General features: G+C 36.8%; 1 protein-coding gene and 1 long non-coding RNA gene across 4 annotated transcripts in view; one reads left to right on the top strand and one right to left on the bottom strand.

Annotated features, from left to right (window-relative positions):
• LOC114127162 (box A-binding factor-like) overlaps window positions 1-16,152 on the top strand; it is a 42,073-nt gene that overhangs the window by 21,793 nt on the left and 4,128 nt on the right. For all 3 annotated transcript variants that reach the window (XR_007603556.1, XM_050198615.1, XM_050198614.1), the window contains exons 2-4: window positions 1,746-3,255; window positions 13,283-13,431; window positions 13,572-13,964. Coding sequence is in view for 2 of the 3 variants with exons in the window: in XM_050198615.1 (XP_050054572.1) it covers window positions 1,746-3,255; window positions 13,283-13,431; window positions 13,572-13,964 (2,052 nt within the window). In the remaining variant the exon portion in view is untranslated. The remainder of the gene's footprint in view (window positions 1-1,745; window positions 3,256-13,282; window positions 13,432-13,571; window positions 13,965-16,152) is intronic.
• LOC126549454 (uncharacterized) lies at window positions 11,039-13,288 on the bottom strand. The gene is made up of 2 exons (XR_007603557.1): window positions 12,810-13,288; window positions 11,039-11,214 (listed from the first exon to the last, which is right to left on the bottom strand). It is a non-coding gene; the product is annotated as an uncharacterized LOC126549454 (long non-coding RNA).

The following is a 16,152-nucleotide window of genomic DNA, read 5'->3' as shown; positions in this document are numbered from 1 at the left end:
TAAAATTAGTAAAATAAATTTTATATGTATCTACGTTTTTAATGTTTTTATACTTAATAATTATAAAAGTCTAAAATCGGACGATTTTATTATTATAATTAAAATAACTTTCTACTAGCTGTAGACTATAGAAAGTTTTTTTTTTGCTAACATCAGTTGAATTGGTTATTTTAAATAACTATCATTTATCCATAATTTATTATAATAATCGGTCCACAAAAAAACAGTATCAATAGTATAATAATGACTAATGAGTGATTATTAGATTTTAATATTAGAACTTGCAGGTTTTTACTACGCTGTAATGTAGGTACGCGTTTTTATATAGCACATCATGTATCTAATATAATTTTGTACAAAAAATTAAAAATATACTTTTGTTTAATTTTGTTGTAGATCAGAACGTTTTTAACTATACCTACTATGCAGTTAATATGCGTAACTTAAATTTCTTTCGAAGAGTATGAGATAAATAAATATTTTAGTGGCGCATAAAATAAAATATAATTGTTATTCTTTTTTATAATTCTTTTAAATTTCGTATGATATTGGAATACGGTGAAGTCTAATATAGTAAAAAGATTAGGTATATGAATGAATTAATGAATGTTAATATTTTAAATTGCTCAGTGTATCGCACGTTTATAGTTGTGTTATTGACCTTAAAAATATTCTTTTGTGAAAAACAGCAAATAAGGAATAAAAATAAATGCATTTACCTATCTTTTTATTTTTATAAAATATTATAAATTATAACTATTGTGTTATAATCGACCACTGTACCGCACAGATATTCACATTATGCATGACTTGTAATAAAATTATTATTTATTGCTCATTGCTATTAAATTAAAAGACACTCGTATTTACATATTATACGCTGGTTGTACTTTTTATAATTGACAAAATATTTTTTGATTATTGTTAAAGATTTTTATAAAAACATTTTAATAGTAGGTATATTTTCAAAATGTTTTATTTTTAAATTAAAAAAATATATATATATCTATATATATATATATATATACATTACACATTGATGATAGTATAACATTTTTTATATTGGTAAACAGTGGCGAATTTAAAGAGGGGGCCAGAGGGGTCTGAGCCTCTCGTGGCCCATAAGATGTGATATTTTAAAATACCATTATACTAGTATAAGTGTTTTTATAAAAATTGATTTCATATTTTACTCAAAATAATCCTCGGGCTCAATTCGTATACTATTAGTTTCTTAACCTCAGACTCAATTAGTAGGTACATTATTTTTTTCTCGTTCAGGGGCTCAGTATGTACAGCGCCTGAAACACTACCTAACCTACTTTAATACCACCCTCCCCCACCAATCACTTTTTTGGAAATTGTATATATTGTTTATTTATATTATAGGTACACTTCTTATACCTACTTGTTATTTATAATAAATAGTTCGTGTGTCCAAAATCCATAGATAAAGTTCGTTATTTTGATATATCAACTCTTATCTATGGTGTTATTTATATAATCTACAATGTACTAAAATTATAAACGATAATTTTCCTGAAAAAAAAAACGTACCCTCACCCTCTATTTTAGGCTGAAAGTTTAAAATCGTTACTAACTATGGGTACCTACATTATAACTATGTGTAACGTGCGTGACAAAACTCGAGAACGGTTTGACATGTCACTTACACCTCCTATATACGTGTACAGAATTCTACGAAGTCGAGCGAACTATAAAATTTATTTGTTTATTTCGTTTAGGCTTATCGGCCGTAGTAGCGGCGGAATCATCGTCGGAACAACTCAACCAGCATCAGCTCCACCACCACCACCTGCAGCATCATGTGGTGGTCGGCGACGGAAGGAGCGATTGCGTCGGCGAGTTCGACACGTCCGCCGAGGAAGACAGGGCGGCAGCGGACACCATCGACGAGCTGAACAGCCGTCGCGGCGACGCCGTGACGACGACCGTAGTCGCCACTGCTGAGGACGCGAGCGATGAGTCGTCGTCGTCGTCGCCGGCGGCGGCGGCGGCGGCGGCGGCCACGACGACCGCGGCGGCAGCTTCACAGCAGCAACAGCGTTGCGACGGCGGCGCGACCGATGTGGTGACCGCGGCGGCGGCGGCGGCGGCGGACGAAGAAAATGGCGGCGGGAGCGCGGGCACGCCCAGCATCGGCTACGGGTCGCCGGCGGTAGATGGTGCGCCGGTCGGTAGGACGTCGTTCGGGTCGGAGGAGGAGGAGCCCGCCGCCGTCGACCGTTTACAGCAACAACCGGTTCACGGGACGGCAGACGAACGGCCGACCGGCAACGTGTACGTACGCCGTGATGATATGAACTATCATCAACACCATCACCAGCACCAACACCAGCAACACGACAGTCCGCCACAGCTACACGCGAGCACGAGTTCGACCAGTACGACGACATCGACGACCGGTGTCAACGTTAACAACAGTAACAGCAGCGGACCGTCGCCCAACAGCCGCTACGACATGTTAGTGGCCCAGACCTATCAACAGGCCAAGTACGGCACCGGCCGTGACCTGATGGCATCGATTTTCCCGCAAGTATTGATCGCCGGCGGTCAACAACAGTTACACCAGCAACAGCAGCAGCAGCAGCGCGACGAAGACGAAGATTTTTACGAGTACCAACAACAGGCGGCGTACCAGCAGCAGCAGCAGCAGCAACAACAACAACACACCAAGTTCGAACACATCGTGCTCAAGCAGGAACCGCTCGACCGGGTCCAGCACGTGTACGCCGACGAGTACTTCCACCAGGAACACCAGCAACAGTTGTCCGTGCAGCTCCAGCAGCAGCAGCAGCAGCAGGACCAACACTGCGCCTCCAGCCCCGGCAGCTCGGCCGGAGGTTACGACGAGGAAGTGGTGGTGGCCGCGGCCGCCGCCAAAGGCGAACTCCTCGACTTGCATCTGGCCCGGTCCGACGGCGTCGCGGGACCCGGACAACAGGAAAACCCTTTCGCGCATCTCGTCGCCTCGCTGCACAGCGACTCGGGCAGCGCGTCACCGTTGCAGGGCCACTTGCACGACGACCAACAACAGCAGGGCGGCTGCGGATCGCCCACCGTCGTGTGCCAGCAGCAGCCGCACGTCGCCGACCACTCGTACACGCCGTCGTCCGCGGCCGCGGATCAACAGATCTCGCAACACTTGCAGTCATCGCAAAACCATCACGGCGTCTATCACAGCGGCGGCGGCGGTTCCAACGTCATACACCACAACAGTTCCAACATCTCGGGGTGAGTTTTTTTCGATTTATTATTTTCATCGCCACCCCCCCGTTTCGATCTGCCGCCACGCGTCCCCCGTAAGCCGAACGGTTTTAGCGTTTTTACGTTCTTATCTCTCTCTCTCTCCCGCCCGCACGTCCGGCTCGTCCCGTCTCTGTTTCGGACGCGAACTTTCGCGTAATCGGCCCCCACGTGTCGACGATCGTAAAGATAATATAATATTATATATTATATTATTATTAACGAGCGGCCGTGTGCGTTAGCGTTATGAAATCGTATCGTCAGACGTCCGATTAACGTACATTGTTATTTTTATAATATATATAATATGATATCTAATTTCGATCGATAATAATTAGGTTTTCGGCTTGCGTGCGCGCGCGTGTGCGCACCGCACACAGGTAACCGGTGGCGTAATCGTCGTTATCGTTTTTTTCGAGGTTAAGGGGGCCTCTCGTATAATATAAAATATATATTATATTGTTACGCTTTAACGTACTATATTTGTACAGCGATGGTAGCAATCAGCCACCGCCGAGATGACTCCCTGATCGCGTGCACAGCACTCTCCGGCGATCGATGCGAACACCAGTGATTTCGATCGGTCGTATAAATATTATTGTTGGCGCGTCTCTTTCGGTAGCCAGACGGCGGCGACGAGTGTTGTCCAGTCGAACCGTTTTCTGCGTTACCGCAATACTATTATCGTTTTCGATACCTCCGAACGCGATCTTTTTGACTTTTGCGGTTTTCTCACCATACGCGAACGTTCCGACGCGTATTTTTCTCACCCGACGCCACACGTTGGCCACGGGGTTTTCGAACCCGATAAGAGTTGCCCGCGTAATGTCGTTTACGAGTTTTATTACTCCGACCACGGTGCAATGACCCACATTTATGCCGTTTATTATATAATAATGTCGTGTTGTTGTCGAACGATTTTGTATTTTCTTGCCGCGGGATGCCCTGACATTTATTTTTATATTTAGCACCGATGACGAACGTTCTCAGACAAATAATTTACGACGAACGAAATTATAATTTTAAATCGAACGTCATTAGGAGGGTGTGTGTGTGCGTTTTGAAGGCCATTACTGTAGTTCAATATTATCGTTCGTTCGCTTCAATAATTGCTTTTCTTTCTCTCACCACCGTAACGTTGGAAGGTTAGGTTGAGGAGTACATATTATTATTGGTTTCATAAATCATTTTTCGTTCATAAGTAATCTTTATTTCATCACTATATTATAACAATATTGTAACGTTTATTCTGGCCTATGTTTAAGGACGTTTGATTTTAATTTATTATACCACGGGCTTTCATAATTATTAATTCATTATTTTAAATATATAATATTACATTGATTATCGTATAATTTTTTTTAATACGTCAATTGTACTATATTAATACAATATTTATATTTATAAATTACTGATCTCAATTAGTAGTTTTGAATAAAAATTAAAACTGTATTGTTTTGCCTTATTGTTGAATTGGACAATTATGATCAAACCCCTTTCTAGTAGTACAGTAAGAGTTTGAAATTTATATTTTGAGGTTTTTTTTTCATTTTATATGACATATTGTTGATCTAAAGGAAAAATTATCCGATTTTATTAATAATATACTTCTACGTTAACACGTTGTTTTTGATTATAATATTTTTAAATAATATTAAAGTATTAAAATTTTATAAAATAAAAGCCATAGAATTAAAATTACAATGACGACTTTTAATTGTTTCTGGTGAGAAGTAAGAATTTTAAATATTATATTATTAATTTTTCTCCTCGATATTTTAATTATTTAATAATACGATAAAAACATTTAAATGGCTTATAGCAATTAAGTATAATTTTAGCAATTTATATAACATATTTAAATTATATACATATACAATATGTATTAATATTTTAAATATAATAATAATAATAATATATTTTGTTTTCATCATATTGATTTTAATTTCTTTTAGTACAAAGTATATGTTATAATATATATTATATTATATAATAGTATTAAAAATTATATGACTTCAATTTTTATTATTTTGGTTATGCTTATTTAAATTTAATGAAATATAAAATATTTTGGTGGTATAGGTTATGTCCATGGAATTATTTTTAAACATATTGTTTGTTTCCAAAATATTACAAAAACGTAATAGGTATATTATAGTCGTGTGAAAATTTGTACGGTTAAATAAAATAAAAAAAAAAAAACTTGTGAAGTTATCGACAGTAAATTATACGTAGCGCGACCCGTTGTTTATTGCTCACAAGTCACGTTGTAACGCATATTACCCCATCTACTCGGTCGTTTACCTCCATCAGAAGATTTTTCAAAATTTGCGTTGATGTCGCATTTGAGCCTCTCTCGGTCGAAAGAAAATAAACCTAAATACATATATTACTAAAAGTGATTCATTGGTTCTCAGAAAAAAAATCAAAACCATCAGCAAATCCGACGAAACACCTACTATAGCAAAACAATTACTATGCAGTATACACGCTCCGCTCTTGGTAAACGCTAAACTATACAGTACGATTTACAAACAGATTTTTGTCGCAATTCTGCAAACGGCATTACATTTTATCGAGGTCAATGATCATCTTCGGGTCTTTGATATTCAAAACGACGGCGTCATAACTTAAAACGACAAACGCCGAAGTAGATCGGATTCAATAAAAATTTCTCAACCTTTTTTTTAGACCATATTATTTTATCATTTTTTGCCGTCTGTCTAATTCTCATGGACCAATTTTTTTCTTGAAATATTTATAATATTATAAACTATAAATCTACAGGTATCCCAGAAAATATTCTCAATTTTTTTTTTTAAATGTCAAATAGTAGTAGTTGGTCAATTAGTTGCAGTCCAGCATATAAAAATAACCTCTTTATCGTCTCGTTCTAACGCTATCTGTAGACATTAGATTCTCGTATGTGCGTTTATGAGGTTTGATCGGAGGACAACCGTGCTCTGATAATGCACTAACTAAAACAAAAATTATATTTTAACGATCGGTGGTCAAGAACATTTATTTATACTGGGCTCGACTTAAATGTTTTTGGTTTAATTGTTTTGAACATAATTCTTTTATAAAATTGCCATGGCCCTGGTTTTATTTCATCTTATAACTTCACATTTGACATACTGTTATTATTTATTAATGTATAACATAATATTATATTGATATAATTTAATATGATGTATTTTGTTATTCTATAGTTCCTTACCAAAGCAGGCTCTCAAACGAATAAGTAACAAAACACAATAAATATTTATAAATATTATTTTTACAGTTCTTGTTCACCATTATAGTCGTTGCAATATCATTTTAAAACCATATTTACGCAGTACTTCTGAGGAATAGCTTTTTAATTGTTTTAAATGCATTCTTGTCATTCTATTCAATCACGTGTGTAGTTTTATTTCTGTGGCCCGTGAATATTAGTAATCAAATACGTGACATTTTACAAAAAATATACTGTTATAATTATTATTCTGTTAAACGTAATTTATCATCTTTTTAATTATAAATCACTGACCAAATTACTAAATTAAATACACAACGGACGTCTTTAAAAATTGTTGGCATTTATTTTTTGACAATAAACTATACAATATTAAAATGTAAAAATTACATTATATTTTAAATTCCACTGTTCACGAATTAGTAATAAAGGAAAAATGCATCACTTTTTTTATTATCATATTGATGAATAATTCAATTTTTTTCACTGTCACGTTTATAACATCAATTAATGTTTTATTTGATTTATTTACAATATTTATGTTTTTTTAAATATTCGTTGTTTATCAATAATTATTATTGAATGTGTTGCATTGACAAAAATCCGATGCCGCTCACTTTGTTTTATTTCAAATTTGGACTTTATGTCGTCAGTAAAACGATAACGGTCCTCGTTATTGCAACGGTGCAAGGCCACAAAGACTTACAAACTGCAGTTAGGTACTCCGTGGAAGTGCACGTAATAATTATTATTATTTTGATAATCGCGCTTTATGGGTTTTATTCTAAAAATAATTATTGATTTTTTTTTCGTGGCCTGAACACGTAAGTACACATACCTACATTTGGAGTTGGAGGGATTGTATATAAAAAAAAAATTTAGCAAAAAACCGTATTCGCGTTTTTTTTTTTTTTGTAATTGATAATTTTAAATATTATTCGGATATCGCATTAGTGTCGTTCTTGTAGGGACCGAATAAAATTCGGTTCTATTTTTAATGAAACACTCGAGGGCGCACGGAATTTTTCCCAACTATTTACGATTAATGCGTGTGCCGTGTATGTGTGTGTGTGTGTGTGCATGCACGCGCATGTATGTTATATATTATTATTATTATGTACATACTACATATACACACAAGTAATTGTATGCGCGTGGTGTATGTGTCGTAGTATGTACAGTGTAAAACGAGCGTTGCAAGAGGAATGAAATATAATAAAAACCGTCGTTGTGTTGTCGCGGCCGCCGCCGCCGCCACCACCGCCGCCCCCGTCCTCTGCGGTTGATTCGTACGACCGACGGCGGCCTAATGAATAAATGGTAATTGTTCCAACACGTTCTCCGTGTGCTCGCCCATTGTGAGCGCAGCAACGTGTGCAAAGACCGTGTAAATTCATTATTACTTCGAAACGAAATGTAAAAAAAAAAAAAAAAATGTTATATTTATGCTGGCAACCGTTTTTTTTCCATCTAATTTTATGGACGCGATTTAAGTGTTTGCGCTCGAGACCAAGGACACGACACCGCCTATCCTCCCCACGCCGTCGCTAAGTTCATTTTTATTTTTTATTACTCGCATAGGCCTAGATAAATTGCGATTTCGCCGTGTTTTCCTAGCGTGAAAATGTACACTACGTCTTGCCATTACTACCGTTGTCTGTCTACCCCCTCGTTAGAACTGTGTGCCGATGCAATTTGGTCCCGTCCCGGATATGTGTGAATAGATATTTATGTATTTTGGTCAGCTCGGGAACGTGGAAAAGGATAAAGCGCATAAGGACTTTGTCGTGAGATTACACGTTTTCCGAGCGAGTTTTTTTTAAAAAAATAAATGACAATATTTTAAAAATTCGTCTGAATAAATAACAGATAATATGTATAATATATTATGTACTGTAAGTGTTGTTGTTTTCGCTAGTATTATTTAATTCCAAAATGGTATTTTTTCGAAATCAGAAGTTTTAATAGGTACCTAGTCGAATTAATGATTTTTGAACTTACAAAAATAAATAACTAAAAGACAGTGGTGATTATTGTCAAGATGTTGACAAGTTATTATGTACCTATACATTTGTTAGTCCATTCATATCATACTAAATCAATTTATCATACATTTTTTCCCTAGAATAATAGGTAAATGGCCAAATTTATTGTTTTAAAAGTTAAAAAAATTCTAAATCAGAATTAATTGGATAATTTTATACTTTATTATAAAAAAAAAATTTGATCGTTTACATATCTGATCGTTATTGATTTTCTATGTATACTATGGATTATTTTTCCAGCAGTACCTTAATATATATATATATATTAATAATATTATAATTTAATTGCGCGTTGATCTGTAGTCCGCCGGTGCGCGTGCTGCCGACGAACGGTGTTTTATTCAAATGCTGACTCATCGTTTCCGTGAGGGGAGAGTCGGCGGCGGCGTGTATATCACACATTATATGCAATAGTGGATTTTTTTTTCTCTCCACGTTCAATATTCATAATAATAATAATAATCACTACGACTCTGCCTAGGTGTACAAAACTTGTGCGTGCATGCGCACTAGTACTACACTGCGTTAGCAAGATTTCTTTAAAAAAAAAAAATTCTTCGTGTTCAGTTTTCGCCGTTTTAAAATCTGCCGCCTTCGTTTCTATTGAAATACAATTGAGCGGTGTAGAGGTTGTGTGCCGTGTGTTATGAATCGCGTCTACTTTAAATACATGCAGTCAGTACAAGTCCCGTGTCGTAGACAGGATAGAATTTAGCACGAAAAAAAAAACCTAATGATTATTAATAATGAGGTGAAATAGTCGCGCGTTTGAACGATCTTGTTGTGCAATTGGCATTACGATCATCATAAAAATAATATTAATTTGAAGTGTTTTCCTTCACAAAGGATCGGCGATGGCAATGATGTGCTTAGCTAGGCATTTCGTTCGCATGTACGACAACGATGCCGCCGTCGCGTACGATTTACCGAGAGAGGTGACGGCGGCGTGTCCACCCACGGGTGTTGTTCGTTCTGGGAAACCGACGGTGGCGGCGTATGTTTACACTTTGCCGTTTTTACACTTTAAACGACGTATAAGAAATAATTATAATTTATTCAATTATTATTATTACGTACACTGTATACCGGTTACCGCGTTTAATAATATTTTACTCTATTTTGTCTGCACGCACGTATCAGACTACTTGATAACAGTTTTCGATTGTCCGATGGACGGAGAGAGAGCAATACTCTATTCCATTGGAGAAATGAACAAATTTTTATAATATAACAAAATAGTATTATGCTCTGAAAAATATTCATCTCTGCATTTTAGGGCAAGTACATAATATATTGTACTACACTCAATTCGTTAACCTGTTATCGTGTCTGACGAACGAGAATTTTGTTTTATCATAATAATAACATATTTTATATTTATCAGTTTCCGTCCTTTAATTGAATCGTATAATATAGTATAGTATTATATCAATACAACTGTTGAGTTTAGAATGAAAACTCTCGTAATTATTCATAGTTCTATTTAAATTAGTGGAGAATTGAGCCTATATACTTGGTGGAAAATTTGATTCTTCATACTTGCCAACAACTCGTCTTTAAAGCAATCGCTAACTTCTATTGGGCTTAAAAAGTATAATTTTTTCGTAAATTCGCGCGTAGTCTCGGTGCACATACGAGCGAGTTGTGTGTGATAGGGTCGAACTCTTTACGATCGTAAACTCTTTACTCGTGCAATTTATTGATAGTTGATATACAACAATAGGAAATCAACTCGTACATACCTAATTATGACCCGGGAATCAACTAATACATAAAATAGGTCTCGGGAATCAACTCACCTATTGCGACTTTTTCATCGGTTTAAAAACCAATGTTATAATAATTGTTCTCTTGAAGTTTGACCTCGTCGGCCGGTGAACAATGGGTGAACTTTGCCGGTCCGAATGAGCAGACAGCCACCGCCAAATAGAGGGTGGTGCCGCCCGTCTCGCGAGCAGGTGCCCGCCGGCATGAGTATACTCTATAGAGTGTGATTCCTCTTGCGGGCAGCAGCTGAGTCCTTAGTAGGCAGCGATGATTATAAACCGTTTTTCTTTTTGTTAACGGCTGCATCCTAGTTCGTTCCATTTATAAAAATTGAATTTAAACTTATACTTGTTACGTCTGGGTTTTTTTTAATGGATATATATACTAATTTCGTCCTGTGCCTAGTCTTTTTATATCATACTATAGGTACGTGTAATATAAAATGTATAAATTAATAACGTCGACCATCGAATTTAATAATAATATATATTATTTAGAAATAAAGATAATATGATTTAATTATGGTACCAAATAATCAAATTTAACCATATCCAATTTTTTTTTTTTTTTATTTTTGACTTAAAATATGTCAGTTTGATACGGTCAAATAATACTCGACTGCAGGGGCGTTTATTGCTAGGCTTGGATTAAAAAATAATAGGGAAGCTTATCATACATTAATATTTATAAGTGTCGTTAAAAAATTAATAATTTATAAATATATAATTAATAAATTGTACGCATTTAATGATTCAGTGAATTAAAAAAAGCCAGTCCTAAAAGTAGTGGTTACAAGACTGACCGAATTTCCTATAAGATGATCGTAACTGGTGTTGAGTTTTTTCGCGAATTTTGCTGAAAACCGCTTTCGTTTTTGATCGGTTTCCAATTTCACCACTAGAACAATAATAATAATTACTATTGACGTATATGTCATAATAACACGAATTTCGTAACAACTGTGTAGTTTTTGGTGTATAGTATGAACGTAAATATTATTATTTATTTATATAATATATATATATGTAACATGTATATTACTGTATTTATTTTTTTTTATCTTTATAAGACTGTCCGTGAACAGCAGCGAATTCATCGTGTTTATAATACGTGATCACGGCGGCGGCGCTCGAGGACAAGGACATATTATTATTAAACACGTTCTTTTCGGAAATATTATATATTATTATGCGCGTTCTATCGTAATCTCGTGTCATTGAATACCGGAGCGTATTTTTTTATTATTATTTCTCAGTTGCTATCGACAAAGGGACGTTTTTGTTTTGATTATTTGTGAAAAAAAATATAAACCACTTAGATCGCTGCCAAAACTCTTGTACACTGCAGATACCCGACATCGCGTAACCTGACACGACGCCTAATACCTGTGTGCGTGTACCTCGACGTATGTATATATTACCTTGAACGAAAAACGTTGATTACTGATTAGTGTATGAACTATGAGACGGTATCGGTTTTCCGTGTTGATTTCATAGTATTACGTAGGTATAATTAATAATGTATACTTAACGTATAATAATTATTACATATTAATAATTGTACTAAAAAAACGCGCCGGCGTTCGGCTAAACCCTTTTCTTTGGTTTTCTCGGGAATTCGGTATGCGTGGTTTTTATCGAGAGCTATACGCCGACGTTTGGCACATACGATCACGTACGATCGAACACCATTAGCGGCATGTTTAAAGCCAGAGATCACGTCTGTAGTTTCAATTTCAAAATTGTTCACAATTTGTGACCAGTTCGTTAAGGAGATTCTGCACGCGGTCGATTGACCATGGGTTCTAATTGTTATGATGTGTATATCATTATTTACGTTAACTTTTATTGCTGTATTTTGTCACATAACTACTTACCATAAACAAGTGTATATTTATATACATTAATAACCTAGAATATAATACAATATCATCGTAAATTAAATAAAATATTTAAGATTTTTAAACGTAGAATGAATACGAGTTTAAGAAAACATTGTTTTCTGCAGCGAACGTGGTCGTTCGAGTTACAATTACGTAGTTTTGTATTTCTGTACCTAATCATATATGTTACGTTGATATATCGTGCTGCAGTCGTTTTAAATGTTTTGTTCTGCTAAACCTACTAGGCATGTCAATGGAATAAAAAACTACACCTATATACCTAAATATATCTATCTTATATATTAGGTACAATTTAGTATTAAATAAATTGCAGTATCTATTGCAGTGCAGTTGTGATCTCTCGACGTGAGGTCTATTTCGTCAGGGCCTTATACATCTCAAAAATGGCTACAACCCTTTAGATCGTTATGCTCAAGACGTAAGGGGAAATGTTGTCGATTGTCGTAGTAAATTTGAATATTATTTTAATCTTATCAGTGGGGCGTTTTTAAGAGATCTGTAACGACCTCCTCTCCCTGTTACTTGTTGTGTTACTCATCGAGTGTTAAATAAGACAGTGTAATAATAATAATAATAATAAAGTAGGTACCTAGTATATAATGTAATAGAAAATTTTGTGCCTCTTCCTCTCCTCCACGTACCCCTTCTGTTTTCGCCCGACAAGTCCATAATAACGTATTTTGATGCTCGGCGCCAAGGCTGAACGTGTCGCCTGGTGAAAACATTGGCCAAGACCTCAAGGTCGCAATCGCAGCTTAGTGAGACACGTACCATCGGGTCGGCTGTCTTGTCGGGTGTTGGCCAGTTCGCGTCGGACAGTGATCAGTTGTACCTCTGATCTTTTATTCTCTCTTTAACATAGGTACACTATATTTTTCTTCCCTTTCCCTCTCTCACACATTCCTAGTATCTTTTCCGTTATATATATATGTATAATACTTGTACGCATATATAATATATATAAGTCGTAACCCTAACGACCGTCGGTCACACTCGTTCGGGTCCGACAAAACTAATCGCGCCATGCAGCTTTCTGATCGTTATACTTTGTTTTCTGCACAGTTCATCCATGTACCAGAGAAGTAACGGCGGAGGCGGCTTGCAGTATTCGACTTCCCTGCCACATTATTTCACGTCCTCGCCCGAACTCAATCAACAGCAGGCCAACAACATCATCACATCCGTGGCCGGCAACCAAATGTGGTCCACAGGTAAGCCGACGATATTTACATTTCCACTTATAATTTACTGCGCCTATACCTAGATACCTACCTACTTTATATACAAACTTGCCCGTTTTCGAAATTTGCCGTTACTTGAACCGCTTTTTCTTGTTTTTCCCCTGCTGCAGTCGTGTCCGAAGACGGAACCGGAGGATATTCTCCATCGTCGACAACCAAACAGCAGCAGTCCAACCACAATGGCGGTGGTCTGCCAGCTTTCGCTCAGCGTTTCAGTACACATACGTCGTCAGCTTCCGCGTACACAGCTCCTGTAGGTTCTTCCCGGTCAGCCACGTCATCATACCACTCGATTGCCACACCCGGCGTGACACCGTACCATCTGACCGCCGCAGCCGTCAACAACGGTGGCCCGGGGGACACCTCGTCGCTCCAGTGGGCCACGGCCGCCGCGGGTTACGCGAACACCGACGGCACTATAAACTACGCTCCAATGACGATCAACAATCAGACGGGAAGGAGTCGGCCAAATGCGTTCTCGGCCGCCGCTTCGCTGTCAGCTCGTAAGTATATTATATGCATTTTATTTTAGTGATTTATATGTGATGACCGACGTTTAAATCTGTAAGACGTTTTCAGAAAATCTTTAGGACAAAAAAATAATATTACATTCATCGGGACAATAGTGTTTTTGAATATATTTTATCTTCCTTTAACGCCGATGTTATCGGTTATCGTGCAGCGTTAAAATGTATACGCGTGAACTTGAAAAACTCCAATACCATAATTATACATGTTTTACACATTTATTATTATAATTATTGTGTGTGTGTGTGTGTGCGCGCGCCCCGCGCATGTGTGCGAATGCGTGTGGCGTGTGCGTATCGCGGTGTTTACCAAAAGATGTAATATACCATAATACTTACTATACGCGTGTGCCGTACGGTCTAGACCCGGGTCGGTTACGACCCAACAAAATGTGTAAAAAAAAAAAACCAATAATAATAATAGTCGTTTAAAAGAGATTGAGCGAAGACTTTGTCGTCGTCGAATCCCCCGTGGCGAGGTGACCGATTAATAGGGTAGGTGTTTTTTTTCTCTAGGCGCGCGCGCTGCAAAACTGCCCACCCAAAGCGACCGGAACCCTTTGCGGGCTTGCCCGTCGTGTGTATACGTATTTTAATAGCAATAATACAAAAACAATGTGTGCGTTCGAGGATCGAAGTGGGAACCGTCTCGGTTTACATCGCATACGATTCAATAATAATAATATCTGTTTGCCATTAATTAAACGCCCATTTAGGGACACCGGTCTGCTGCCGTCTGGTGCACACACACACACACACACACACACACACACGAAACCCTGTACTTACATGTTATTATCGTGTATACATTTGTGTGGTCGTATAAGTAACACGTGTTCGCGAACTCGCCTTTTGCCCTTTGCCTTTTTTTTTTCAATATCAATACACAACACTATAAAATGTATAATAATATTATAATACTTTGTATAAATACTCGTAAATATTGATTATAATATGCTCCTCGCATACACACACACACACACACACACACACATAACACAACCCCCTCGTGATCGAATGTCGTGAGTGCCAATATATATTGTGCGACGTGTGTGTTCTCCCGTCTTGTCCAAATATCGTGCATCCCCCGTCTTTGATTAATGTTCGTCGGCTGGTGGTAAAAACGTGTTCGAGGTCGGGTTGTGACCTAACCCAACCAAAACCACCACCGTTGTCGCTGCTACTTAATAATATACCCAAATAGGCAGACTATCATATGCCGCTTTGTTACATATATAATATAATATTTGTTATTACACTATATAAATAATAATATTTATACCACCCGGTATTCAAATTTTTAATTTAATCGCATACAGATTTCGTATTTAAATCTACAGGCAAATCATACACGGTTACGAATCTGACGGATATTATACTTAATATTTATACACTATATAATTACGCCGTTGTGTTCATAATTTCTAAATAAGTTTACTAGTTGACAAAAAAAAGTAAAAAAAAAAAAAAATACCAGTTCTTAACAAAACGATTGCCTGTTGACAATATTTATTTTTTAACCTATTGATGCAAGATTGACTCGTCAGGATTTATCTTTTAATATAATCAAATGAACTGTAGTGTACAAATACATTTTATATACATGTTGACGTCGCGTCGTTTAGTTTCATTTATATATATATATATATATATACGCATTACGACAGTATAATATACTGCAGTGTTTACTCGGAATGATATTGTTTTTTTCGAATTGTAAATCTAAAAGTGTACCCGTTGTGGTGGTGTTTGTCACTAACGAAATCGTTAACGTTTCTAATATTGTAAATTGTGCTCTATGATATAGATTCAACGTTCGACGTAGTTTCCTCGCAGCCGGTGTGTGTATACTCTGTATACACTATAATTATTTGAATTCTCTCTCCTATAATACGATAGTCTATACAAATATAATAACAAGCGGACAATGAATATTAAAATATAAAAACTAGGTTAAGTCACCGTTTCGTTATCATTGTATTTACTATGTACGTTTTCCGTTAATTTTTTTTTTTTGTATTTTTCCCTGCTGTTTTATCACACATTTCGTTGCTCCCTTGATAACCATTATGCCCAGAGCCCGAATTATACGCGGAAAACGGAAGCTCGTTATCAGTAACGGCCATGTTGGAAACGAAAAATTATGCACCGAGCAGGATCAATA

Source organism: Aphis gossypii, chromosome 1 (genome assembly GCF_020184175.1).
Source record: "Aphis gossypii isolate Hap1 chromosome 1, ASM2018417v2, whole genome shotgun sequence".
NCBI lineage: Eukaryota > Metazoa > Arthropoda > Insecta > Hemiptera > Aphididae > Aphis > Aphis gossypii.
This window is presented reverse-complemented; position numbering and strand designations above follow the sequence as displayed.